The sequence below is a fragment of the Tupaia chinensis genome, unplaced genomic scaffold (assembly GCF_000334495.1).
Source record: "Tupaia chinensis unplaced genomic scaffold, TupChi_1.0 Scaffold000217_1, whole genome shotgun sequence".
In the NCBI taxonomy this organism is placed as follows: Eukaryota; Metazoa; Chordata; class Mammalia; order Scandentia; family Tupaiidae; genus Tupaia; species Tupaia belangeri.
In genome coordinates this window covers 3,821,887-3,849,007 of record NW_006159692.1, presented here as the reverse complement: position 1 = coordinate 3,849,007, position 27,121 = coordinate 3,821,887, and the positions used below count along the sequence as shown (strand labels likewise).

Here is a 27,121-nt window from a genome sequence, read left to right as displayed (position 1 = left end):
AAATGTAACAATGCCAAGCTGCTGCAAAAGCTTCTAAGTTTACCCTCACTTAAAATTTTTTAAAAAATAGTTTGCTATAGAGTACATACACTCATGGGGACAGGAGACGGAGAGAGGCACAAGGTGAGAAATCCCCCACAGGAGGGATGGCCATGCGCAATCCCTTCTTTTCCATCCCCTTGGGATTTTGGACACACACACACACACACACACACACACACACACACACTAGTGTGTATTTCAAGCTGCCATGCTGCCAGGTCCAGGACTCAAACCACTCAGTCCACCATGTGGGACGCAGTCACCTTAATATGGGACCCAGTCACCTGTGTGTTATCTGCTGGCCCTACCCTCACTTTTTATGTCTTCATGGGCTGGTAACAAACTGTGAGGACCAACCCCACCTGCAAGCCACACTTTTGCAAAGCACTGCACTAAGCTGGCAGCCTGTTTTGGGGACTATTTGTGTTGGGAGGATGACAAGTATGGGTGATGACAAAAGTGGACAAGACACTTCTAATAATGGTGGCTTCTATGTGGAGAGCAAAAATGTTCAAAGGCAATGTAACTACGTGGTTTAAGTCACAGTGTGCCAAAGCTAGTAAGCATAAAAGGGGGAGTGGACGTTACTGATCACAGTACGGTCGAGCTTCAGACACCGAACAGCTGCTGGGTGACGAGTGGACACCACTACTTGCTTCTTCAGTCACTCGTCCTCCAAGGCACAGGATGTAAGGGCACAGTCACAAGTACCAAGCATAAGTGCTTTGAGAAATTTATTTGCATCTTGTCTTGCCTCATTGACCTGCAAGGCTGGATCACATCATTCACGGGCACGCATGCTTAGGCACCAGCGAGCAAACACTTCAACATTAGCGTCAACGATGCAGGAAGATAAAGCTGCTGAATTTATTTCAAAGGCAAATGACCGACGGGCTATTTGTACATCGTCCTCTCACTGTGGAAAGCAGGGAACTGATCACACAAGGACACAGCCTACTGGAATGAGGGTAATAAAAACCACTAACTTTGAGATTTGGAACCTTATCAAGAATGTTTTTGTATAACACAGAAACAAAAATATATTTCTCTCTGTAAGATTATTAATTTCTCAGGACTGGACTGTATGGTTTACCAAAAGTTGTGTTGGATAAATAAATGCCTGAAAGTGTCTTACAGTTACATTCATCTTAAAAGCATCTGAGTAAGTTCAAGTATGGCCACGACACTTAATATTTCAGACTTTAAACTGCACTCTTTATCACCACTGGGCAATTGTGGTTTATTGTAACCTTAATCCATTTACTCGAAACCATTCAACACATTTTCATGATTCCAGTAATTACCATGCTACCCACAAAAACAAGTGAAGAGTTTATTAAGAATTAAATGAGGGCGTGGAATGTGATACAGTACAAGTGAGACACTCGTGATGGGTATAATACTACTACTAGCACAGAGAGTTAAATTTCACTTCAAAAAAAATCACAAGACAAAGAAAAAGCAATTCCATCATTATAAAATATTTCATGCAAAGTACTAAAACCCCCCAAAACCCCCAGTCTCCCAACGAACAAAAAGCTATCTGAAAATACTGCCATGCTAAACAATAAAATCATTCATGGAAAAACAACACACTGATTAAGCATGGATTAGATGAAATCACAGTTGTACAGTATCGTAGACACGATGATTTACATGACAAGCAATCCCAGATTCACTCATGGGGTACTGCGGGCTAAGTGTTGAGAGATAAGGTGTGTAAATACAAGTCCCAGTAACTCATCCCATTAGCTTCTAATTAGAAAACCTGAAAGCCCAGAGAACCTGAAAAAGACATATAAAATTTGGCATACTCCATTTGTGTTTGAAGAAACAATTTTAGGATCACATCTGCATTTATTAGAGAGCTGTATAAAAGAACTTCAAGGTCAGCATTCGACCTTTTAAATAATAAACACAATTTACATCATAGAAACAACCCCAGATATGCAATTATTCTCATTAAGTCTTACTCAGGATGAGAAACATGATTTTCTAGCACTGTATGTACAAGTGACTGCGAAGGGCAGGTTAATTTAGAGACTGACTAAAATATAGGAGCAAAGGGGTGATTTGGTGAGAGAATGAAGGGGAACATCTTCAAGTACAAAACACTTACATGGGGAAAAATTTCTCCTTGACTTCTGAGGGAGCTAAAGTCAAACAAATAGATTGCCAAGCTGTAATGCATGTCTCTGTACCAAGATGCTTGAGCATGCTTTGTGAAAAACACAGTTCATATTAGAAAACAGTCAGGAATGGCATTTTATGGGACAGCACTTCCCTCTGTAGCTGTCAAACTGAACCAAAGCCTGGCCATCAAGTGGGTGCAGGCTGGAAGCACCTTTCTGACTGGGCACAGCTACGGAGAGGCAATGCAGGAGCCGAAAGCTCATCTCACTGCACTTGCCCATTTGGGGGCCAGGGACGACTGACACTTAAATTTCCTGATTCTGGGTCGTGTTTTTTTTTTTTTTTATTATTTTTTTTTTAACCCAAGATGCATCGAATGGCTATAAACATAACAAAAGGACCAAGGGGAAAAGAAAAAGAACAGGATTAAAAAACCTACCTACTCCCCTTTGTTAATTTTTTTCCTGGTAGATTTAAGGTAATTACCAAAGATTGGGCGATTATCCAGGATTACCTTTCCCACCTCTAAAATGTAACCTTCTATTTACATTCCATGAAAAGACTGTCCAATAGCAGGGTTTAGCCTCTTCAGGAATACCTGCTCTCCTTTTCACAGAATGACATTAGCAACTTCTCCAATGGAAACCTAGAGTTTGAGGCCAGAATGAGCTTCTTTAGCAGTCAGGACCTATCCTCGTTGGAGCTCTTTGGAATGTGTGTCTTATACATACAAAGGGATCACAAATTAAATCACCAGAGTATTCATAAAGTAAGTTCTTAAATGAGAAAGATTTCTAATGAGAGAGAAATGCTTCCATCAGCAAATCATTAGATTTGCTAAACCAATCCTTCCCAACTAAGTTTCTGCTTACAACTCAACATAGCCTCTGGAATCCAATGTAGCGATCACTCAGTCATGATGATGTAAGATGAAGCAGGATGAAGCAGTACATATGAAAAAGTTTTGTAAACCGCTGCAGTTCTAAAACAGTAGATTTATATTACAAAGCAATGTAAATAAATATTGGGCTAATACAAAAGCTCTTATTTACAGTTTTACAAATGAAATTGTATTCAGTGTAAATGCTGTGTTTTAAAGAACACAGTATTGTGTTAGTAAAATGAGTTCTGTTGAGGGCATTACAGTTTGTTAGAATCAATGCATAATGTATAAAAGGTTCAAGTTCACTCTGTTCATAATTTAGTACAGACAAACCCAGTTTAACCTGGAATGGCATCTGTTAAAGTGCTGAAAAACAGGAAATATTTAGAAAACACTGTACATTATTAAAGCTTTATCAAGTCAGAATGTTAAACCTCTTTCACATTTTTTTATCCTTGTGCCACGGGCCTATGGCAAGATGTTTTTTTCAGCAAAGGAGTAAAACTTAAGAGACCACCAGCTGTTTCGATGATTTTTCATTCAGTGAAATTACTGATAGTTTCCTAAACAACTATTTATCCATCGACCATACCTTCAGGCCTCATAATCTGGTAAGTAATTAAATATTCGGGATAAGCCTGGAAGACAAAGATTTAATTCAAATATTGGTCAGTGAATTTTCTTGAAAGATAAGTAGACTTTCCATAAGGATTCTTAATTTTTCTTTTTTAAGAGGTTTTTTGCTATAGGGCGCGTGCGCTCACCAGACAGAGAGAGACAGAGAGACAGAAAGCTAAGAAATCACCCCTTGGGGGGATTGGCTACCACAAACCCCTTCTCTTTCATTCTCCTCTTGGAATCTTTTTTTTTTTAATTTATTTATTTAATTTTATTTCAACATAGCCATTATGCTAACTGCTGGTCCCTTAATTTTTTTTTTTTTAAATTATTTATTTAATTTTATTTCAACATAGCCATTATGCTAACTGCTGGTCCCTTAATTTTTTTTTTTTTAAAGATTTTTGCTAAAGGGCATGTGAGCTCACCAGAGAGACAGAAAGCTAAGAAATCACCCCTTGGGGGGATTGGCTACCACAATCCCCTTCTCTTTCATTCTCCTCTTGGAATCTTTTTTTTTTTAAATTATTTATTTAATTTTATTCATTCATTCATTCATTTTAATTTGACCATTGAGAGACGCACAGAGAGAAGAGAAGGAAAGTGAGAAAGTATGCCACCAGGTCCGGAACTCGAACCTCGGTTGGCCACGTGGGAGTGTCCAGCACTTAACCACCACGCCACCTGCTGGTCCCTCCTCTTGGAATCTTAGGCACACCCGCTGTGAGGCTCAAGCTACTGGTCTGGGACTCAACCATGGTCAACTAAGTGGGAGTCCAGTGATGTAACCATTAAACCATCTGCTGGCCCCAGGATTCCTAATCTTCACAGAGGAGGTTCTAAGCTAATATGTGAATCAGAATCACTAGGGACATTTCCTCAAAATGTTCTTTTCTGTTTTTACATAATCCAATTGTTTAGATTCTCAGAGGTCTGTAACTAGTTGAGTACTATTAATAACTGAGAATCTAGTATTTGTAGCGCTTAGGACTAGGAGTGTTTGGGATTTTGGAATATCTGCATATATGTAGTGATGCTTGGGGGGTAGGAGTCACAGCGAACATGAAATTCTCTTATGTTTCATATTTATCTTACACGCAAAACCTGAAGGTAATTTTACAGTGTTTTCTGGATTGCAGTATGTGACTCTGTCACATGAGGTCGAGTGAAATCTACTTGTGGTGCCATGTTGGTGCTCAGAAAGTTTCAGATTCTGGAGCAAAGTGGATTTTTGGGATGCCCAACTGGTACTATGTACATGTCTGACTGCCCTTGTAACTGAGGTGATTCTGATACTGACCCCTAGTTCAGAACACTATTCTAGAACTGGCTTTAACTGGATCTTTGTCACTGAGAACTGTACACTTCTTTGCTACAGGCAGGTTATGAAACAGAGGATTCTTTATATGTCACTGAAGCAAAACTAAAAAACAACAATAAAAACCAGATCCAGTACAACTGGTAAGGTCTAAATATGGTAATTTCTGTAAGTGGAATCATGTTGTCTTCTGCATGTGTGTGTGTGTATACATACATATATATATACACACTCATATTTGTGAGTCTTTATATTCATTTTGTATAGTTATTACTTTCACTGCTGTATAATATCCCATTGTATTGTAGAAACAAGCCACAAAGAATTTGTCCATTTGTGTTTTTTCAAGTGTTTGATTTTTAGGAATAATGCTGCTAAGGATATTCTTTTCTATGTGCTTTGATGAACATAACACACATTTCTGTTGATTTAAAAAAATCTGAATATGGTCTGTAGGATAGATATTGCCTGTTATATCAGTTTTCCTGATTTTGATCATCTTAAGAGAATGCTTTATTTTAGAAGTACACGTTGAAGGGACCAGCAGGTGGCATGGTGGTTAAGGTGCTGGACATTCCCACATGGCCGACTATGGTTTGAGTCCCAGACCTGGTGGCTTGCTTTCTCACTCTCTCTCTCTCTGGCAAAATTAAAAATAAATGAATGAATAAATAATATTAAATAAATTATAAAAAAAAAAGAAAGTACATGTTGAAGTAGTCAAGAGTAAAGGAATATGCCTGCAACTTACTCTTAAACAGTTCACACAAAAAATAACGTGTGCATACACACACAGGGAGGGAGAGAGGAAATGGTAAAATGTTAACATTTGGGAAATCTGGGTAAAGATCGTAAGGGCATTCTCTTTACTACTTTGTAACTCTTTAAGTCTGAAATTATTTCTGAAAAAGTTAAAAAAAATCCAGTTTTTAAGGTGGTTTGCCTAGTCAATTTAAGAGATTAATGAGAAGTTACAGCATGGCTCCATAGCATTTTTGAAGATGAATGATGATTCTGAATTACCTGTTCTCCTCTGTAAATAACGTATTCGGCCAGTGCAAGGCCGTTAACGCTGGGCCGGCCAGTGACAGAGTGATGACCTGGCGGAGAATGTGCCATTTTCATGGCACTGAACTGTAGGAAAGACTTTCCCAAGGTTACTCGGCAGAAGAGTAACTGCCTATAATAGAAAACGGAGAAGAGCACCTTAAAGACAGAACTGACACATAAATTGGTGATTCTTATTTGTGTATGCTGTATGAAGCTTTCAACTATACCTAAACATTTACAACAGGTTTTAAAATTTTTAAGTTTTCATTAAATCACCCTTAAAAAACTGTCTGAATAGCTCTTATTTTTATTAATGAAATATGTCAATGCAGTTAATCCTTAACTATAAAACCTGAACAATGTAGTCAACTTCGAGATATGCAGACCCTACCATCTTTTTTGTATCCCAGCGAAAACACCTACCATAGGCTAAGTGGGGAGGAGGTAGAGGTCAAGGGGTTTCCATGAGGTGGCTTGCAAAGTTGCACATTTATTCAGCTAAGTCCAGTAGATTCCACCTTCAGACTACACTTGAAATCCATTCATGTCTTTTAACTTTATTACTACCACGAAGTCTAAACCACCAGGTGTGTTACCTGGACTGAAATAATGGTCCCTAACCAGTCTTCCTGTTTCTATTCTACTTCCTATCCAAACCAATTCCCATGCAAGCAACCAGTGGTTAGAACACACACACACACAAACAGATCAGACCCTGCCACTTTAATGCTTAAAATCTTTTAGAGGCTGCTCACTGTACTTAGAAGAAAACCCAAATTTCTAACAATGGCTCCAATTTTTCAAATTTCATTTTGTGTTCGTTATGCCCCAGGCATGTTCAATTTTTTTCTTCACAAAGGCCAAACTTGCCTGTCTCATGGATTCTACTCAAAAAATCTCTTCTGCCATTCAGAATGGTATCTATTTTCTCATTCTTCTGACAGCCCCTAATTTCTCTGGTGCCAGCGGAAAGGTTACTACCTAAGATAGGTCTCTCCTTACCATCAGTTTAAGTAGTCACTGCCCCAGGCATGTGACTGATCTTTCTTAGTTCTGAAGAACCTTTCAGTATTGCTTTATGTTCTTTTTATTTTCCTTGTCATTTTAGAAGAAAAGCTACATACTTTTAAATTTGTCCTTTGGAGGCTTTCACATTTTCAATGGATTTTTATTATATTAAAAACAAGTCCCTTGATAATATAGAAGTCTTGTTTTAATAAACTTATTTCCAGACAACTAAGCATTCTGTTCCAAAGAGTTTAGAAAAGGTACTAGAACACTGCTTATTATTAATAATCAGAACTGTGCACCCTTTCGACCATACATGACAAATTAAGACTAGCAGTACTTGGGCTGGCACGTGTCATGGTGGTTAAGGTGCAGGACTCATGCTGGTTAAGGTGCATGGCCAACCGCAGCTCGAGTCTGATGGCTTACTCCCCCTCCTCGTCTTTCTCTGGTCAAACAGAATAATAAATAAATAAATTAATTAATTAAATTAAATAATTCTTAAAAAAAATAAAAAGACTAGCAGTGCTCAATTTATAGACTCTCAGGAAACTACAAAATTCTCCTAACCAGTCCAAATTTATGATCTAAAATAGAAGTAGGTGGGAGGTCATACCAGGAGAACCAACTGTATTACACCTACAGAAATTTAAGTGTAGGTACAAAACAAGAAAAAAAACCGGCCCAACTGTGGTGATGCATGTTGCTAAGACTCTGTGGTTATAGGCTGGAATGATGTGGGAGGCCCATGATCAATTCCTGGTCCAACCTAAAGACCAGGCACAATGATGTGCTTCTGTAATCCAGAAACTATGGAGGCTGAAGCAGGAGTACACCAACTCCAAGCTGCCCCAGCAATAGGGTGAAACTGCGTGTAAAAAACCACCAGGCATAGCGACCATGCCTCAAGTCCTACAGTCCATGTTGTGTGGCCTGGGCTCTATCCAACAAACATGGAGCCCTTGTCTTTTTCTTTTTTTTAAACCAAACCAAGCCAAAACTAGATGAACTTTGTTTCTCTCTAGGACTTCAGTTCTTTCCCTTGACAGCCTTTGAAAATCAGCTGGGAAGCTTTGAAAAATCCTAACGCCCAGACTAATTAAATGAGAATCTTTGAGGATGGGACAGTGTTAAGTTTTTAAAGCTCCCCAGGTGATGTGCTACCAAGGTTGAGAAGCACTGCTCTAGAGTTTTTTCCAGATGAGTGATCAGAAGCACAGAACCACCTAGGAAGTTGGTAAAACTCATGTTCAAGTGACCCATCCCAGAGCTACTAAATTAGCAACTCAGGAGGACAGGCCTATGGATCTGCATTTTGTTGTTGTTGTTGTTGTTGCTGCTGCTGTTTAAAGTTTTCTACAGGGCACGGCCAGAGATAGATACAGAGAGAAGTCACTCCTGGGAGGTGTGTGGGGGGGTGACATTTGAGGGCCAGCTTCAATCTCTTCTCCATTCTTCCCTCAGGATTTTGTTCACACATGTACTTCTGAGATTTCAACTGCGCAGTTAGCAACATGGAATCCAGCTGCCTTCACCACCACACCATCTGGCTGGCCCTGGGTCTGAGTTTCTAGGCAGTTCCCCTTCATTTTTTTTTAATTGCCAGAGGGTGCAGTGGGAGAAAACATCCCCCCTAGTGGGCTGTGGTCACACCTCAATCCCTTTCCCCCATTTCTCCATCCTGTTGGAAGTTTGTATGCCTGTGTACACAAGCCCATTGTGTTTTTCAAGCCACTGAGGCTGGGACTCAACTGTGATAGGCCATGTGGGATCTGGCACCACTTAACCACTAGGCTGTGGGGTTCACATTCTAGGTAATTCTGAAGCATGCTAATGTTTGATTTATTACTGCTCTAGATCTTATGGGTAGTGCCTTAACTAGAATAACTCTCAATAATTAATCTTACTTGATTCTTCAAATAACTTATTTTGCCTATGAGAATTTTATAAATTTGGGTCAAGTTATTTGAATTTTAACAACTAAGTTAGAACAAGTAATTAGAAGTGGAAAAAATTACAAAGTAGTTATTTGAACATTATTTGCTTTCTACAGGGCTTAAAAAATTGCTAGATGGTATGTGTGGGTTGGCAGAGGGAGGGAGGGAGGAAGTGAAAAATTACTTCCCGGGGGGATAGCCACACAGCAATGCCTTGTCCATTCTCTCCGTAGGATTTTGGGCAAACACACAAGCCCAGTATGTTTCTCAAGCTATAGGATTTGGGACTTGAGCTGTACAATCAGTCTTTGGGATCCAGTTGCCTTAACCACCATGCCAAAGGCTGGCCAGATGTGTTGTAATTCTTCCAGTACTACTGTGGATTAAGATCCTATCACAGTGTAAGAGAGACTCCTTCTGGCATTGTAAAGTATTAGACTTGACAAATCATTTCAATGGCATTAGGTTGTTGGGAAAGTCATGATACATAGAAAAACAGAAAAACATGTTATGACTTCCCTGATGACTTAACAGATCTTGAAAAAGTTCTCATTCCTAAAATACTGAAGAATTACAATAAGTCTTTCATGCTCAATGTTATTTTCTAATTAGTATTCTTTAAAGTACCAGGAATTCTTTTGATTAAACGAGTTAAATAGGTAAAAGGTTAGAACTGTGCTTGGCCCATAGGCATCATTTAATAAGTATTAGCTATTATTGTAACTGTTGAGAGGGCCAGGAATAACCGATGACATGCCTTGCTGGGATTCCTAAAGTTGTCTACCACAATACCTTGTCCCAAAATGTTACAAATGCATAGCCAGTTCTTATCTGATTCTTATCAGAAAAAAAAGAGAACTAGTGATCTCTTACCTGTGGCAAATGTAACAAGATCTGTCTTTGTGTACTGGACAACCAGTACCTCCTCCAATTCCATATACATACTGATTGCTTTTGGAAGAGTTTTCAGCAAAATAAATTCCAGCTCCAAACATGCCACCTATGTATGCATGCCTTTCATCAAAGCCCTTATGGATAATTGCATTCACAAAGGGGGACCCTGAAATACACGTAGATGGGTAACAACAATTAAAATTTATCTTAGGAAAAAGCAAAAGTAAAAGCTAAAGCCTCTTAAAAGTTAAATTCTTTTTTAAAGAGATTTTTCCTATAGGGTGCATGTATTCACCAGAGAAAGAGACAGTAAGCGAGAGATCACCCCCCAGGGGGATGGCCAAACCTCAATCTCTTCTCTTCCATCCTCTTGTGATTTTGGGCATGCATGCACACGTGCCCGGCTTGAGTTGTCCCCCCCACCCCCGCCCCTGGTTTAAGTTTTAAGTCACTGGATCTGGGACTTAGACCATGGTTGACTACATGGGAGTCTAGCAAAATAACTGCTACGCCATCTGCAGGTCACCCCCCACCACCCTTTTAAAGAGAGATTTATACTATAGGGTGTGTATACTCACCAGAGAGACAGAGACACATACAGAGACAGAAAATGAGAAATCATTCCCCAGGGGGTATGGCCATGCTGCAATCCCTTTTCCTCCATTCTCCTCTCAAGATTTTGGGCACGCACACACATGGCACCTGGTTCAAGGATTTTTTTTTTTTTTTAATTTAGCTTTAATTATTAATTAAGTTGACCAGAGAGGGACAGAGTGAGAGTGCAAGAGAGAGGAAAGTGAGAAAGCAAGCCACTAGGTCCGGGATTTGAACTATGGTCAGTCATGTGGGAGTCCAGCACCCCTAACCATCACACCACCTGCTGGCCCCTGGCACAAGCTTTAAGTCACTGGGTCTGAGACTTGAACTGAGGTTGCCTACATGGGAGTGCAGTAAAGTAACCATAATGCCATCTGCTGGTCCCCCCAGAGATTAAATTCTTTTTTTAAAGAATTATTTTATTTAACTTTATTATTATAATTTGACTGGAGAGGAACAGAGTAAAGAGAGAGAGGGGAAGAGAGAAAGCAAGCCATCAGGTCCAGGACCCGAACCATGGTCAACCATGTGGAAGTCTAGTGCCCTTAGCCACCATGTCACCTGACAGTCCCGAGATTAAATTCTTAAACACATATTGCCATCACAGAGCCAAAACAAAAAGGGTAACAAGTTAACCCTTAGCCAATTCACTATTTAGAATAAAAAAGTGATACAGTCAATTAATATTTCCAATAGTTTAGATTAAAAAAAAAAAAAAACCCACAGATTTGGCACCAGCAATTGGTGTGGTAGTTAAGGCACTAGATTCCCACAGGCCGCCATGATTCGAATCCCAGACCTGGTGGCTTGAAAATAGCTGAGTGAGTGTGGATGTGTGCCCAAAATCCCGAGGGGAGTATAGAGAAGAAGAGATTGTGGCTTGGGCAAATCCCCTGGGGTGTGATTACTCACTTTCCCTCTCTTTGCCTCTGTCTCTCTCCGCTAAGTCCATGTACTCTATAATAAAAATCTTCAAAAAACAAACAACAAAAATAAACAGAAAAGAGCAAATTACTTGAAATAGCAACATGAAAGTCATCAAATTCTGGAGTATAAACTCAGAATCAAGAATCTCATGATTCAACTCATATAGCAAGGCTGGGTGCAATTTGGTCTTAGATGACAACTAATCTGTGTACTTTTTATTGGTATTAAAAGGGGCTGAAGTAGCCTTTCATATTCTTATTCTCTTCTTTATACATTGTTTTTTTTTTTTTTTTGAGAGGTTTTTGCTATAGGGCGCGTGCGCTCGCCAGAAAGACTGAGACAGACAGAGAGACAGAAAGTGAGAAATCACCCCCTAGGAGGGATGGCCACACCACAATCACTCCTCCTCCAGGGATCTTGGGCACGCACACACATGTGTCCAGTGTGAGTTTAAGCCACAGGGTCCCGGACTTGAATTGTGGTCGACTACATGGGAATCCAGCGACACAGCCATTATGCCTTCTGCTGGTCCCTATACATTTTATCTTCTGTCCTTCTACTTCTCTGCTATACAAGATTGTATGTGCAAACATGGTGCTTTTTCTCATTCCCTGCTCACTGACTTCTTTTTCCCTTGTGTTCCACATGTATGCCAACAAGAGGGACTTAGCCAAAGAAGAGGTAGTTTATGTGGGAAGAACCAGGCCAGGGGAAGTAGTGAGGGTAGGGGTTGGGAAAAGCTAAAAAATAATGCAGCTAACTGTTTTAGCAAGATCAGTGTCCCTGTTCTTAAAAGCATAAGAACACATACTGAATTCCACTTTACAGAAACATGAATGGGTGAACAGTCATTTTTTGAATTAATTTGGAAAAAGCAATACCATTTGTTATTAAAACTGAAAAAATACTCATAACTGTCAAGTTAATACATAAATATAAATACTATGCTCTGTTCCAAGAGATTTTCATGAAGTTTTCAGAATTTTGAATTGAGAAGTACCACTTTAGAATTTTGGATTGAGAAGTACCCTTAGATACTGCACAGAAATCCATTCTGTTACAGTGATCCTTCCAGGGGATTCTGAAATTTAAATATTGTGTTTCAGAGATCTCAGAAAATTTTCTTTAATCAAGGACAAATGAAGGAACAGACCAGAGCTACCACTGGTAATGTACTTGACCACTTGATAAACACTATGTTAATAGCTACACTTAATACTGCTATAATACTGAAAGACCAATTAATACCTGAAAGTTCATGGTGACATGAAAACCAGGAAATCTCGGGGACCAGCAGTTGGCATAATGGCTACGTTGCTGGACTCCCATGCAGTCGACTGTAGTTCGAGTCCTGGACCCGGTGGCTTAAACTCACGCTGGGCGCGTGCCTGTACATGCCCAAGATCTCGAGAGGAGAGTGGAGAAGGGATTGTGGTGTGGCCATTCCCCCTGGGGGGGTGATTTCTTGCTTTCTGTTTCTCTCTTTCTGGCGAGCAAATGCGCCCTATAGCAAAAATCTCTCAAAAAAACCCCAGGAAATCTCAAGAATGATATGTAAATAATACTTTCAAATAAACAAGAGTTGTCAGAAATCCCCTTAGGTTCATTGATAATGGTTTTTTATTATTATATTTTAATCTGTTAGAGGGTATGTGTGCTTGAAAAAGAGAGAGACAGAGGTGGAGAGGAGTGAGAAAGCACCCTCATCCATATGGAATCACACTGCAATCCTTCTCTATTTCAGGATTCGGGCACAATGGAACATGCATCCTGTGTATTTCTCAAGCTGCCGGGTCTCAACTGTACAGACAGTCCTGTGGGATTCAGCTGCCTTAATTGCCTCATCACTAGCTTGCTGACTGATAATGGCTTTTATAACACTGAAGTTTGGTGTGTTTTTTAATACTGAGACTCAAAGTCAGAATAGAATGTATGTGTTCTGCTGAGATTTCAGGTCTCATTTTTTTTTCTTTTTAAAAATTATTTATTTAATTTTATTTATATACTCATTTATTTTTTTGACCAGAGAGAGACACAGAGGAGGACAGAGAGAGAGGGAAAGTGAGAAAGGAAGCCACCAGGTCCGGGACTCGAACCGTGGTTGGCCATGTGGGAGCATCCAGCACCTTAACCACCGTGCCACCTGCTGGTCCCTTCAGGTCTCATTTTAATATTAATTTCCACCAACTAACAATAGCTAAAAGTGAAATAGTATCTCAGAGGCATCACAATAAGCAAAATATATATAAAGGAAAAAGAAAACATGAATAGTCAATATTCTCATTTCTATTTTTTTCTACTTGGTAATCTAATTTATAATAGACCATTCATTCTAAAAAATATAAATTCAGAGTAATTAAAATAGAAATGCAAACTTTGCAGAAATAATAAAAACGACATGAAGACTACACAGATTCATTACTTTGCATCTGATGGAAAGCTGTCCTAATGTGGAGGAAGACAGTGGAAAAGCTGAGGAAGACTCTTACCATGAAATAGCATTCTTTCATTTGCATGGTTGTGGTTTTCTTCAGACACTTCTTTTCTCCGGTGAGTGTATCGTTCCCATAGTTTCTTATTACAAACTTTCTGAATCTATAAAAAACAAACTAGAAACATCAAATCTTTAAATCTTAATAATTACCTCCTTCATCCTAACTAAATGAATGACCATATTTACCTTTCTAGATGGGAGGCAAAACCTCTCCTTTGAGATGTAAATTATGTGCTATTTTAGTCAACAAAAAATACTTTGTCCCAAACACAAACTCTGAAACATACCTATATTTTAGAGATCAGTAACTTTAAAAGGAAAAGAAATTACATATAGTCATATGTGAAGGTCAAGAATACTGTTAATTGATTAAAATACTTCCAATCTCATTAATTTAAACAACTAAAATGCCTCTGAGTCAGAGATGTTGAATTCAGTGAGTAAGTATCAGAAAGAGAATAGTCTATTTTTTCTTCCTAACATCATTATTCTTCCCTCTACCCTACAATTCCTGAATTTTTTTGTCTGGAGATTTAAAAATGGATGTTGTTCTTATTAGGGACATTTCTACAGTTAAAATGTACAATCTTAGTGCTTAGCTGTGTTTAAAAAGGTGCTATAGCCTCACCCCTTGCTGGTCCCTTGGGCTGACCTAGGAGCTGGTAGTTTTAGTCTTGGTTCAAAATAACCCAAAACAATGTCGCAGTGTAATTAAGGACCATAACTAGCACAAACAAACTTCATGTATAAAAAGGAACAAAACTATAACTGCTTTATTACTGAAAAAATTTAAACATTGCATTAAAATACCTTTATAGAGAAAAAATAAAGCATATCTTTCTCAAATCCAACTGTGCTGGAAATCAAACACATATTCTCTTTCTTGCACTTATCCTTAACAAACTTCCACACATTTTTATTAGTGCTTACAAAACAGACTTGACAAGAATTTGTCTGTAGTAAATATAATTGTTTGTTTCATTAAAAGTTACTGTATGTTGGTGAATGGAAATCCCAAGACATCATTCTAGCTATACTCACAAGGTACTCCTAGAAGTATGATCCTTTCACCTGAATAATGTATGTTCTAAATAATTTTATTTCTAATAGTATGGCTACAGAAAAATCAGTGAATAGTTTTAGTATTAATCAGCTCTAAAATATGACCTCATATGGGCTGGCCCCATAGCACAGAGCTTAAGTGCTAATGAAACCGATTTCTACATGGCCAACCAGGGGGTTCAAGTGCCAGCCCCAATGGCTTGAAAGACATGCCAAGTACACACACATGTGCCTAAGATCCTAATGGGATGGAGAATTAGAGAAAAAAGAATTATGGCATGACCAGCCCGTTGGGATGTTCTCTTTCTTTTGTGTGTCTCTCATGCCTGTGGGCATAAAAATGAAATATACAACATTATACTTGTAATAGCATATTATGAAACAATAATATGATATAGTTGGATGATCTGATACTGTTCACTCACTTTAGGAAAAAATTTGCCACATTAAAATTTTAAACTCGGGACAGGCAGATGGCATAATAATGGCTACATCACTGGACTCCCATGTAGTTGACTGCCCAAACTCCCGAGAGGAGACTGTAGAAGTGATTGTGGTGTGGCCATCCCCCCTGGGAAGTGATTTCTTGCTTTCTGTCTCTCTGTCTTTCTGGTGAGTACATGTGCCCTATAGCAAAAATCTTTCTGAAAAAAAAAAAAAAGAAAATTAAAAAAAATATATATATATTAAAAATATTTTAAAAAATTAATAAAACTGCTATGTGTTAGAACTCCAAGAAAGCTGGAGAACTCAGGATTAAAAAAAAAAAAAAAAACCCACAGTACAACTATACAGATGAAGTCTTTTCACAAGCTATGAAACAATGAAGATTTGTTACACGGTACTCCAATAATACTTTATACAAGGGGTCTTCACAAAGTTCATGAAAAACAAGTACTATGAAAACATTACGCAAGATAATTTTTTTTTCTGCAGCAAAATAAACTTATTTGTGATCCCATTTTCCCTTCACTTTTTGAAGTTCCCTTGTATGTTTAAGGTCCTAAACAAACAGGATTTATCATTACCCAAAGAGAAAGTATATCATACACTTGATTTCGCTTAACAAGAGCTGAAATATTACTGATTATTAAAAATAGTACAGGAATTTTGACCTTTCAAGGATATATTCTTCCCCAAAACAGTCACTGATGCCATGTCAAAGACTTACTAGCCTAGATAGGTCATTATATTCTTCTGAAAGTTACTTATGGCTTTGAAAACTATAGTTTCATGAAACTTCATTTCTACCTAGTTCATTACCTTGAGAATATTGTATCTGTTGAAGATTCCTCCCGCATGACCTCCGTCTCTGTGCTCTCGAACTGTACTTTGCATCTGATGGAAAAATAATTTGAAATATATGTGTATGAGTTTTTATGTCTTTTCTGATTTGGGGAACATGATTGAATCATCTGATTCTATTTTTCAGAATACAAAATTGGGGGATCAACAGTTGGTATAATGGCTATGTCGCTGGACTCCCATGTAGTAGACGGTGGTTCGAGTCTTGGACCCAGTGGCTTAAACTCATGCCAGGCGCGTGTGCGTGCGTGCGTGTCTAAGATCCTGAGAGGAGAATGGAGGAGAAGGGAATACGGTGTGGCCATCCCCCCGGAAGGTGATTTCTCACTTTCTGTCTGTCTTCCTGGCGAGCGCAAGCACCCTATAGCAAAAAAGTCTCTCAAAAAAAAAAAAAAACCAAAAAAAGAATACATTTTTATTAAAGGATATGAGTTCTGTATATTCATGAGAGCTACGTTCTAGAAATAGCAATGAAAAAATTTTGTGAAAATCATGTTATGCAATCTGAAGGAAGAAAAAGAAACAAGAGTACACAAGGTGAGGCAAACATATAACCTAACTACTTGATATATTAAAAAACAAAACAATAATATATTTGTTATTTATTCTGGCCCAATAAAGCACAATGTGTGTGTAATTGAGAGTTGGCAGAACTAGGTCTTACTCAACTTTGTCTGTACTCAACTCATATATGTAGAGTACCTGTCTTCAAAGTGTAAAAAGGGCACTATTAAAGATTTCAGCAGATCTAAGACCTCTTAGAAAGGTGAGAAGAAAATTTTTCTGAATTAGTAGTATCTACATGTTCTTGGTCCTGTCTGAGATATTAGGCTTTACAATTGCCTTCATGAAAATTAGCATTTCCTTTCAAACAATAGCAACCTTTTTTTCCCAGAAGAATTCTGCATTAGTATTAATTGTGCTAAACCATGTAACTATTGTAATAAGGTTTATTTAGGGAAAGTACCTTAAATCTTAAATGCAGAAAGTTTTGAAAGTTTTCCTGGTGGTAAAGAGGAACAATTTCAAAACCATAGTATATGTTCAAATAGGTCTGGAAACGGCCAAGAAATTCAGCAAGTGAACCAACAATACATGCAGCTGATCTCTCTTGTCTAATTATTGAAGGTGTACAAACATACCTCTTCCTCCACAGACTGAAACTCCTTATCATCAGGAGACAGATCTATGAGAATTGTTCCACTACCAGCAGTGTTCAAAGTTAGGTAGGGGTTAAGACCTACAAAATGAAATTTGAAAGTAAAAGGACATTAACCACTAAAAAAATGAACATCAACAACCTCATTTATCTGATGCTCACTAGCAATTTGAAAAACTTCACTGAAATACTTTAGATTTATGGGAAGATTGAAAGTACAGAGGAGTTCCTGCATGCCCGTTACCCTCTTTCCTCTGATTACATTATATATAACCATAGCACATTGGTAAGCACAGACTACCAAATTATAAGGGTTTAAGTCAGAAAATCTTTCTCTTTATTTCCTATTCTTAGTGAGTCTTCTTCAAATAACTTCCTTTACTAACTCTAAAGCTTTTTCAGCATTTAATCCCTTTATTATTTTTTTTTAAATCTGAGGAAGAATTATGACAGACTTGTACTCTCTTGGGCAATTTAAAATCTTCCTAGAATGAGAAGTCCACGAATTTTACTACCTACCTACCAACCAATGTCTATTCTGATCCCTAGTAGATTCTTTACTTCAGCAATAAATGTCCAGATGCTAATGGTCAAGACAATAATATATGAGGGTGTCTTTGAAAAGTTCATGGAAAATGTTTATTATGAAAAAACTATGCATAAATTTGAAAATTTTTCTTGTACTGGGAACCAGCAGTTAGCGTAATGGCTATGTCGCTGGACTCCCATGTAGTCGACCGCGGTTCGCGTCTCGGACCCGGTGGCTTAAATCTCACGCCGGGCGCGTGTGCGTGCGTGCCCAAGATCCCGAGAGGAGAATGGAGGAGAAGGGATTGCGGCGTGACCATCCCCCCTGGGGGGTGATTTCTCGCTTTCTGTCTCTATGTCTCTGTCTGTCTGGCGAGCGCACGCGCCCTATAGCGAAAACCTCTCCAAAAAAAAAAAAAAAAAAATTTTTCTTGTACCGAAATGAATGTTAATTCCACAAACTTTTTTCAAAGTATCCTAATTTTTATCTTTGCTGTCATAAAGCCTTTTTAAAATGGAATTCCGCACAGAATTTTCTCATTTCTTTTAAAAGGCAAGGTCATGCCCTGTCACACTCCTTCTGCCTCAGCCTCCAGAGTAGCTGAGACTACAGGCATTCTCCACTGTGCCTGGCCTTTAGGGCAGGCTAGGAAGTGAACCTGGGCCTCCGTGTGGTCTTCCTCATGAAACAGCAGTGTCTTGCAAGTGTGGGCCACTAACTGCTGAGACAGAATGTTCTAATCTCTTTAGCATATTTGTAAAACAACTCTCTCCTTTAATCTCATAAGATCTCCAAAGCTACACTGTTTTCCAAGGTAAGAGTCAAATCCTTTATCCCTGGATCAGTGCATGGAAGTTTGCTCTGGAGATAAAGAGCACCATTCTGGTTCTGAGCTATAGGCTGAAAAACAAGACTAACTGCAACATGCCAGACTCTGATAAGGGTGTTCAGGAATGGAGAGCACGCACAGAGAATATTTTACAGAATAAAGACCGCTTGACTAAGGCATCTGGAATCTACCTGAGAAGAGGGTTATCAGCTCCGAAAGGTCAGTACTAATAGTCTACTGACTTGATGCACTGAATGACAGGTAAGGCTGTTACATCAGCAGGAGAGGACTGCTAGACCATCACAGGGAGACACTGGCCCACTTTCCAAATCACGTATAGGTAAGCACTGAATCCTACCTTCAAATGAAGATGAGGAAGGTGGTAACTATGCAGGAAACGATGCTGATGTGTTAGATCACACAGAGCCATCCTATTTTATGACCACGTTTCTCTTCCACACAGGACTGAACACTCCTCCCCCTATTGTAGCATGATGTAGCAGACTAACCACAGGACAAGAGGGGACATGGAGTACCTCTGCCATTGGAGGCGTTTTACCTATCTCATCACTGTTTCCAAAACCTTCTAATGCAGTCCTAATAACCACACTGTATTTAGCTTTCCTTTTTTATCCTCTATCTTAAAAGACCCTGCAGGGAGCACCTTAAAGTAGACACAGTCTTTGTGACAGCTCTAAGGAAGACACAATCCACTGCTGGGCGGCACAAATACTAGAGTGTTAGCCAGAGGCCAGGAGAGACTTGTTTAGGTGCTCCGCAGCTTCAGTTACTAATACAAACCACTGGCTTTACCTCTCCTATAAAAGAATGAGCACAGAATGGCTCGAGGCCAGGGTGATTTCCATCAGAGACCCCTGTTCCAGTGCTTTTTTTTGTCTCTCTTTTCTTAATCCACAACTCACTTCCCCTTAGGGCATTCCATCTCTTTGCTTCTGTGCAGAGCCAAGAGGCCTGTTAAGACATCATAATTGCTATTGCACCAGGTCAGGATTATTCTAGAAGAGTCACAACTGCAGCGCAAAACTGAAGGTTTTATTTCTTCTTTGCTTTTTTTCTTGTTACTACTGTATAATAATATTTCAGGGTCAAGGATATCCCCCTATCTTAAATCATTTTGTTACCTATACTAGAAATAGCGAAGATTACCTCACACTTGAAACATTCTGTGCTAGTCCCTACCAGACAAGTACCAAGCATCTACCCTTAGTTGATCTTACTGCAGAATGCCATTTAACGCATTCCTAAGCTTGGATCATCTGTAGTTTTAGAGGTGCTCTTGTTTCTTCGAGATATAGACCCTATCCCTGCAAACATACATTTTCCTCTGAAAATTCCTTCCCTTTTGCAACCTACATCCCAGTTTCATAGCTATGACTTCAATCACAGGATGCTTTTGACCCTAGGATAAACAAACCTCTCAGTTTAAAAATAAAATTAAAATTTTGTTTTGGACACTGAGAGTAACTCAGTTCACCTGTTTATACTCAGACTTGCTACAGAGGATGTGTTAACTTCAGTTGAATTTAGTTTGCCTTTTCTTTAACCAAAATTAAGGAGAAGTAAAATATTATTCAACCTTTGCTTTATTTACTTTACTATAAGCTATAACAGTTTCCCAATATTTTCATGCCATGTACTTAGAAGACTAGCTATAAAAGATTTACTACATTACTTTATGGGCTGACTTGAATGTCTAGTCATTATATATCCTATTACCATAAGAAATGAGATACCCAAATTGCAGGTCTTCTAGAATCATAAAATTCTAAAGCTAAAATAACTTCACAATCATCTCATCCAAGTTCCCAATTTTTGGGAGCTAAGGCAATTCTCATTTTTTTCAAATGGCCTGGAAATTTTACTAAGTTAACAACAACAGCTCAGGAAGTTAAAACTGCAGCAGAGCTAAGACTTAATTCCAGGTTCTCTGAATCCTAATTAGTGTTCTTCCTACTAAACAGATACTCTTGTACAGATTTTTAAATGATCATTTAATACCCTGAGAGTTGCCTTTACGTGAGCTGTTATACTAATTACAACTTTAAGTAAAATGAAATACCTTGTTGTCCAGAGATAAGTCTCTCGACTCCTTTAATCAGTTTGTGTCTATGTCCATAAGCATTGATTCCAATCTCCTTCAGCTCCTTGTGCCCCATCTCAACTAATACATCCAAAGTGATCTTATAAAAGAGAATGAAAACTATTTAGAATGTATTCAATAATATATTAAGATTCATACACTTCATATATTTTGAAAACAAACCAGTTGTTAGGTTGAGATGAAAAACCCCAATAAATGAGAGCCAGTAGGTAGTTAAGGTGCTGTACTCCAATGTGGCCAACCATGGTTCGAGTCCTAGACATGGTGGCTTACAAACCAAAGAGAACACATGTGCATGCATGCCTAAAATCCTGAGATGAGAGTGGAGAAGGGGGGATTGCGGTGTGGCCAGCCCCCATGGGGTGTGAGTGTGTGTATTTCTCACTTCCCCCTCCTCCCTCTCTTGCCAGTGAATGCATGTGCCCTCCTGGCAAAAACAAAACAACACTCCCAGTAAATGCATTGTGACAGAGTACTTTCAACTAGGATTGCCTACAGAAGTTCCAATATATGGCTAGCGATCCATATGTGTTCCCAGAGCTGTTTGCAAAAAGTAGGCTTAGAGTGGGTGAAAGCAGACATAACATAACTGAACAAAGCGTAAGAATAATTTACTTTGAGGACTGAAAAAGCCAAACTTATCATTCAAGAAAGCTACTTTACTATTATTACTACAAGAAAGCCGGTTTTATGTGATAATAAACTACATGGAAATTTCAAGATCATGCCAAATTAGAAGAGTGATTCTAGTTTCTTAAACAATATTTTCCTTAATAGCTTACATGATTCAGGGCATTTCAAGACTATCCCAAATTTTCTATAAAACACTAAACTAATAATCCATCTACTCACCTGTTCTCTTTCAAATATATCCATTAGGTGCTCAAGTCCAAGATTTCTTACAAACTGAGTTATGCTAAAATCTACTCCAGGTACTGAAAAATAAAAAAATTCAGAACAAAATTTCACACCAGAAATTAATTTAGTTTTACCTTATAATAATAAATTTTTATGATGTCACTGTATACAGGTTGAACATCCCTAATTTGAAAACCCAAAATCTGGGCTACTCCAAAATCCAAAACTTTCTGAGAGCCAACATGATTCCCTAAGTGGAAAATCACCACTGCATCTCATATGATAGGTCACAAGTGAAAAGTACATGTATATTTGTGTGTGTGTATATATATGCATGTATATATATGTGCGTGTACACATATCAAGACAGACAGACAGACAGACACACACATACACACACACACACACAAATATTCCAAAATCCAAAAAACCCCAAAGCTGAAACATCTGTGTTCCCAAATATTTCAGATAAGGATACTCAACCTGTATATGAAGAAAATAAAGATCAAGCAAAATATTAATTGCTACTTAGGATATAATACTGACTATACCATTAAAAAGTAATGGAGAAAAAGGTATAAAATTTCAACAGTTGAAAATTTAACCAATGAGAACACTCTCAGGTTAAATGTATCTCTAAAATTAGTTTTCCCATCTTTTTTTTTTTTTGGAGAGATTTTCACTGTAGGGCGCATGCGCTCGCCAGACAGACAGAGAGAGACATAGAGACAGAAAGCGAGAAATCACCCCCCAGGGGGGATGGTCACGCCGCAATCCCTTCTCCTCCATTCTCCTCTCGGGATCTTGGGCATGCACGCACACGCGCCCGGCGTGAGTTTTTTAAGCCACCGGGTCCGGGACACGAACCGTGGTCGACTACGTGGGAGTCCAGCGACATAGCCATTACGTTAACTGCTGGTTCCCAGTTTTCCCATCTTTTGAGGTCTAAGGTACTTCACAAAAAAGTTTATGAAAACAAGTCCCACGCTGTTTCATACAGGGAGAAAGAGTCACACAGAATTCTGACAAAGACTATGTGAGCACAAGACTCAGCAACTCTCACCTTGGAAGGAGAAAGTTTCATTAGGAATGCTATTAATAACATAAAGAAAATAGGAAAAGGCTAAAACTTTTAGGTAATGTTAATTTGACAGTAATAGTTACAAATACTGATAGTTATCATTTAACGTTTAAAAAAATGACTTTTTCTCATCACAAATACGAGACTTCAGTATCAGTTAGAAAGGTAAATTTTGCAGAATGTCTCACCCTCCTTTTTCTCCAAACTGGTAGCACCCTCTGTTCCACTTGAACTAACCACTGAAGACAGTTCAGAAAAGCTCCCAGATAAGTTGTCAAGACTGCTGGCTGCAGAAAGGCTGGATGGGCTGGATGGTCCTGAAGACAGAGCATCTGCAGTAGCTCCTGGGCTTCTCACACCATTGAGCACTTGAGGTTTGTAACATGAAGGCAGAGCGGAAGGGGGCATGGCTGCTGTCAGAAGAGCACTGACATCATCTGCCTAGGTATGTGTTAGGGAGAGGTGAGATCTGCCGTAAGTTAAGTTTTAAAACTCTATTACACCAAGTAAAAGTATGACCTCCCCAAATGACCCAGCAAATGTGCACTAGAATTATCATCACAGACAAATGGTATTTCAGGGACCAGCAGTTGGTGTAACGGATATGTCGCTGGACTCTCATGTAATTAATCCCTATTCGAGTCCTGGACCCGGTGGCTTAAACTTAGGCTAGGCGTGTGTGCGTGCGTGCCTAAGATCCTGAGAGGAGAATGGAGGAGAAGGGATTGTGGCGTGGCCATCCCTCTTGGGGGGTGATTTCTCACTTCCTGTCTCTCTGTCTCTTTCTGGTGAGCACATGCACCCTATAGCAAAAACCTCTCTCAAAAAAAAAAAAAAAAAAAAAAAGGTATTTCAGAATGTGAAGCAAACTGGTTGATGTTCCACTACACTGTTATTAATCTCTTCTAAATCACATATATTTAAAATAAAACTGTTAAATGTGGCAAAGCAGGAATAAACTCCCAACTTGGCAAATAGCCCTGAAATGGATTATAGAAACATTAATTTAAAAAAACAAGAGTGAGCCAGCAGGTGGTGTGGAAATTAAGGCAGTTGGATCCCATATAGCCAAATGCGTAGTCCGTGTCTTAGACCCAGGGGATTGAAAATCATGCTGGGTCCATGTGTGTGCATGCCTAAAATCCCTAGAGGAGAACGGAGAAGGGACTGCAGTATAGCCATCCCCCCGAGGGATGATTTTGCACATTCCTTCTCTTTCTGTCTGTCTCTTGTGTGCATGTGTTCTGTGGCAAACTTAAATGGAAAAAAGTCCTCGAATTTACTGGTATACTAATTTTTAAATCAGTGACATATATCTATCTTTTTTTTTTTAATTGTCAAAGGGCACATGTGCTCTCCAGAGAGAAAGAAATAGAGCGAGCGGGTGAGCAAGCAAGCGCACTGTAATGGGAGGGAGGGTCATGCTACATACAATGCCCTCTCCTCCATTTCTCCATAGTGCTGGGGTTTGGGGCATACACACATGCACTCCTAATAGTTTTCAAACCACTGTGGCTGGAATTTGAACTGCAGTGGGTCATGTGGGATCTGGCTCCCTTATTCACTAGGCTATCGGACTGGCTCTATCATTCTTTCATAATACTCAATTAAGAACCTAAGTAATTACAGGCCAACAGGTGGTGTGGTGGTTAAAGTTGCTGGATTCCCACATGGCCGATTGCAGTTCGAGTCCCAGACCTGGTGGCTTGCTTTCTTGCTTTACCTTTCTCTCTCTCTCTCTCTCTCTGGTCAAATTAAAAATAATGGTAATAATAACAAATGGAATTAAATAATTCTTTTTAAAAAAGATACTAAGTAATTAAATTCAGCAAAGAGTAAATCAGTACTTGTTCTCATAGTAGTTATGTATATTTCCTTTTTTTAAAAAAGGAATTATTTTATTTAACTTCATGTATGTATGTATGGATTTTTAATTTGAACAGAGAGACAGAGAGAGCGAAAGAAGAAAAGTGAGAAAGCAAGCCTCCAGGTCCAGGACTTGAACCGTGGTTAGACTATGTGGGAGTCCAGCGCCCTTAACCACCATGCCACCTGCCAGCCCTAGTCTTTCCCCTAGTCTATGCATTCCCATGGGACTCAGAGTTTGCATGTAACATATGTTCATAATAATGGTACCATTTATTGGGTGCTTTTTATGTACTTGATTACAGGCATGAACTTTGAGTACATTACCCTGTTTAATTCATATTAACCAGATTTTCTCTCTCTTTTCCTCCACTGCTTGGTTAATGTATGCAGTGGCAGAGGCAAGAGAGGCACCATGTCATGGTGGCCAGTGTGGGTGGAAACTATAACAGAGGCTCTTACACAAGCTCCAGTAGGAGGGGAAGAAAACAGGACCTCCAGAAAACTGGAGTAACAGGTTTGTTTCATGAACAGTTCTGTGGAGTAAACAACAAGAACTCTGGGATGAGGCAGTGTGGGAGGGAAGGTCCGGGATCTCTACTCTGACGGGCTGTACCCCGAGGGCAGTATTCTAGCTGGGAAAGTGGAAAAGTTCCTCAGACCCTGGTCTGTGCTTCCCTGCACTGTATGCACCCTAATAGCACTCACTAAAGGGCTGGGACTGCTTTGTCAGCTTACATTAAGTAGTTATGCCGTGTACTTCTTTTTTCTGTCTCCAAGTACTCATTATATAACTAAAACGACTGATAATTCTATTATTTACTGACCTTTTAATACCAAAGAAGTTCTAAATTTAAGATTAGAGTAAAAAACCAGGTTTAGCCACATTCACCATGAAGACATTTTATGTACATCAAACGAATTTTACAAAACCAGGAGAGCAAAGCATTGAGATTTTTCAGGGAGCCCATCACTTACTGAAACTAAATCTAAAGGAGTTTGTCCTTCCTGATTTTTAAGAGTAGGATCAGCTCCGTGGGCCAACAGTAAAGCACAAAGCTGTGTCCGTCCCTTTTGGGCTGCTTCATGTAAAGGTGTGAAAGCCCATTTGTCCGTGGCATTGACACATGCATTATACTTTATTAGTAAGGCTGCTACATCTACATGCTGTAAAAGAAAACACTCCTGTTACAGTCTGAAATATTACTTTATCACACTTGAGTTCTTAAGAAGAAACCAGCTATGTACCTACTTTCACATTTTCAAACTTCATCTGAAAACAAAAACTGTTTCTCTTTAGTATCATAATTATGGATAGCAGACTAGAAAATTACAATGCACATTTCAATAATTAGATAAACTATCTAGAAAACACCTGACTTATGAACAGCAGGAAACTAAACTAACATAACATTAATGTTTTCTAATGTATTCAAATATTATAACCCTGAACATCAATTTATAAACTAGTAGCCTTCTTCATGTATTCAAACTACACCCCTAAAGATGGTCTCCACTGACTATGATAGTCATGGTTGCTGTAAGCCAGGAACAATGTATATGAACCTCTACAGATCCCAGCAAAACCCAATTGGTTTTCTGAGTAAAACAAAATGATCAGTATCTCACTGAAAATAAGATAGGTGCTAAGAAAGGTAAAAAAACGAATGACAGAAGTATGCTTCAAGTCATTCATGAAATTTACACTAAATGTAGAACTGAAACCTCGAAGTTATTTAACTTCCTTAGCTCTCATGTTTAAAAAGCCATACTAAATTCCACTTGAATTACAGTACTGATTTTCATTCTAAAAATGCCACAGACTAAGAATGGTTACACAGAACTTACCCCATACGACGCTGCGTTGTGCAAGGGGATAAGTCCTCCTTTATCCTGAGCATTCACATCAGCTCCATGTTGTAACAAATACTCTGCAACTTCTAAATTATTATAACCAGCTAATTAAAAAAGAAGAAAAATTACTTTCACTTGTTAATATTTAAAAGTCACATATATGTATGTATCTTTATGTATTTGGAAAGCAGAGAGATTACTGGGGAAAAAAAAGAGATTTAACCTAAATCTGAAATTCTCCACTGGAGTCTATCAAAATCTTATTTGCTGAAAAAAAATTTCCCACTGGCCTTAAATTGGACTCTTTTAGTAATGGTATCTTTTGGTTTCAGAATCTACCCAAATTCTACTGAATGATTTGCCTGCATCTTTCCTTTTAAAAGCCTCCTCCTAAAGTCCCTGCCTTCCCGGTTGTGACATACCCCTTCTTTAATTCAGGTGCGTGGTCTCAAAGGCTGAAAGTCAAAGGCATCCACAAATTTAAAAGCCCAGGTAGGACCCACGTGTCTGCTGAGCAGGAACAATACACGGCAGGGGGTCTCAGGGCTCTTTCCC

General features: G+C 38.8%; 1 protein-coding gene across 1 annotated transcript in view; it reads right to left on the bottom strand.

The window, feature by feature from the left end:
* Positions 1 to 1,361: 1,361 nt before the first annotated feature.
* Positions 1,362 to 27,121, bottom strand: part of TNKS2 (tankyrase 2) — a gene marked incomplete at its 5' end in the record, with an annotated part of 80,368 nt that continues 54,608 nt past the window's right edge. The window contains 11 exon segments of the mRNA XM_014587527.2: positions 1,362 to 3,696; positions 6,018 to 6,174; positions 9,863 to 10,049; positions 13,897 to 14,002; positions 16,227 to 16,301; positions 17,411 to 17,508; positions 20,866 to 20,986; positions 21,760 to 21,842; positions 23,035 to 23,287; positions 25,691 to 25,879; positions 26,561 to 26,670. Coding sequence (XP_014443013.1) covers positions 3,634 to 3,696; positions 6,018 to 6,174; positions 9,863 to 10,049; positions 13,897 to 14,002; positions 16,227 to 16,301; positions 17,411 to 17,508; positions 20,866 to 20,986; positions 21,760 to 21,842; positions 23,035 to 23,287; positions 25,691 to 25,879; positions 26,561 to 26,670 — 1,442 coding nt within the window.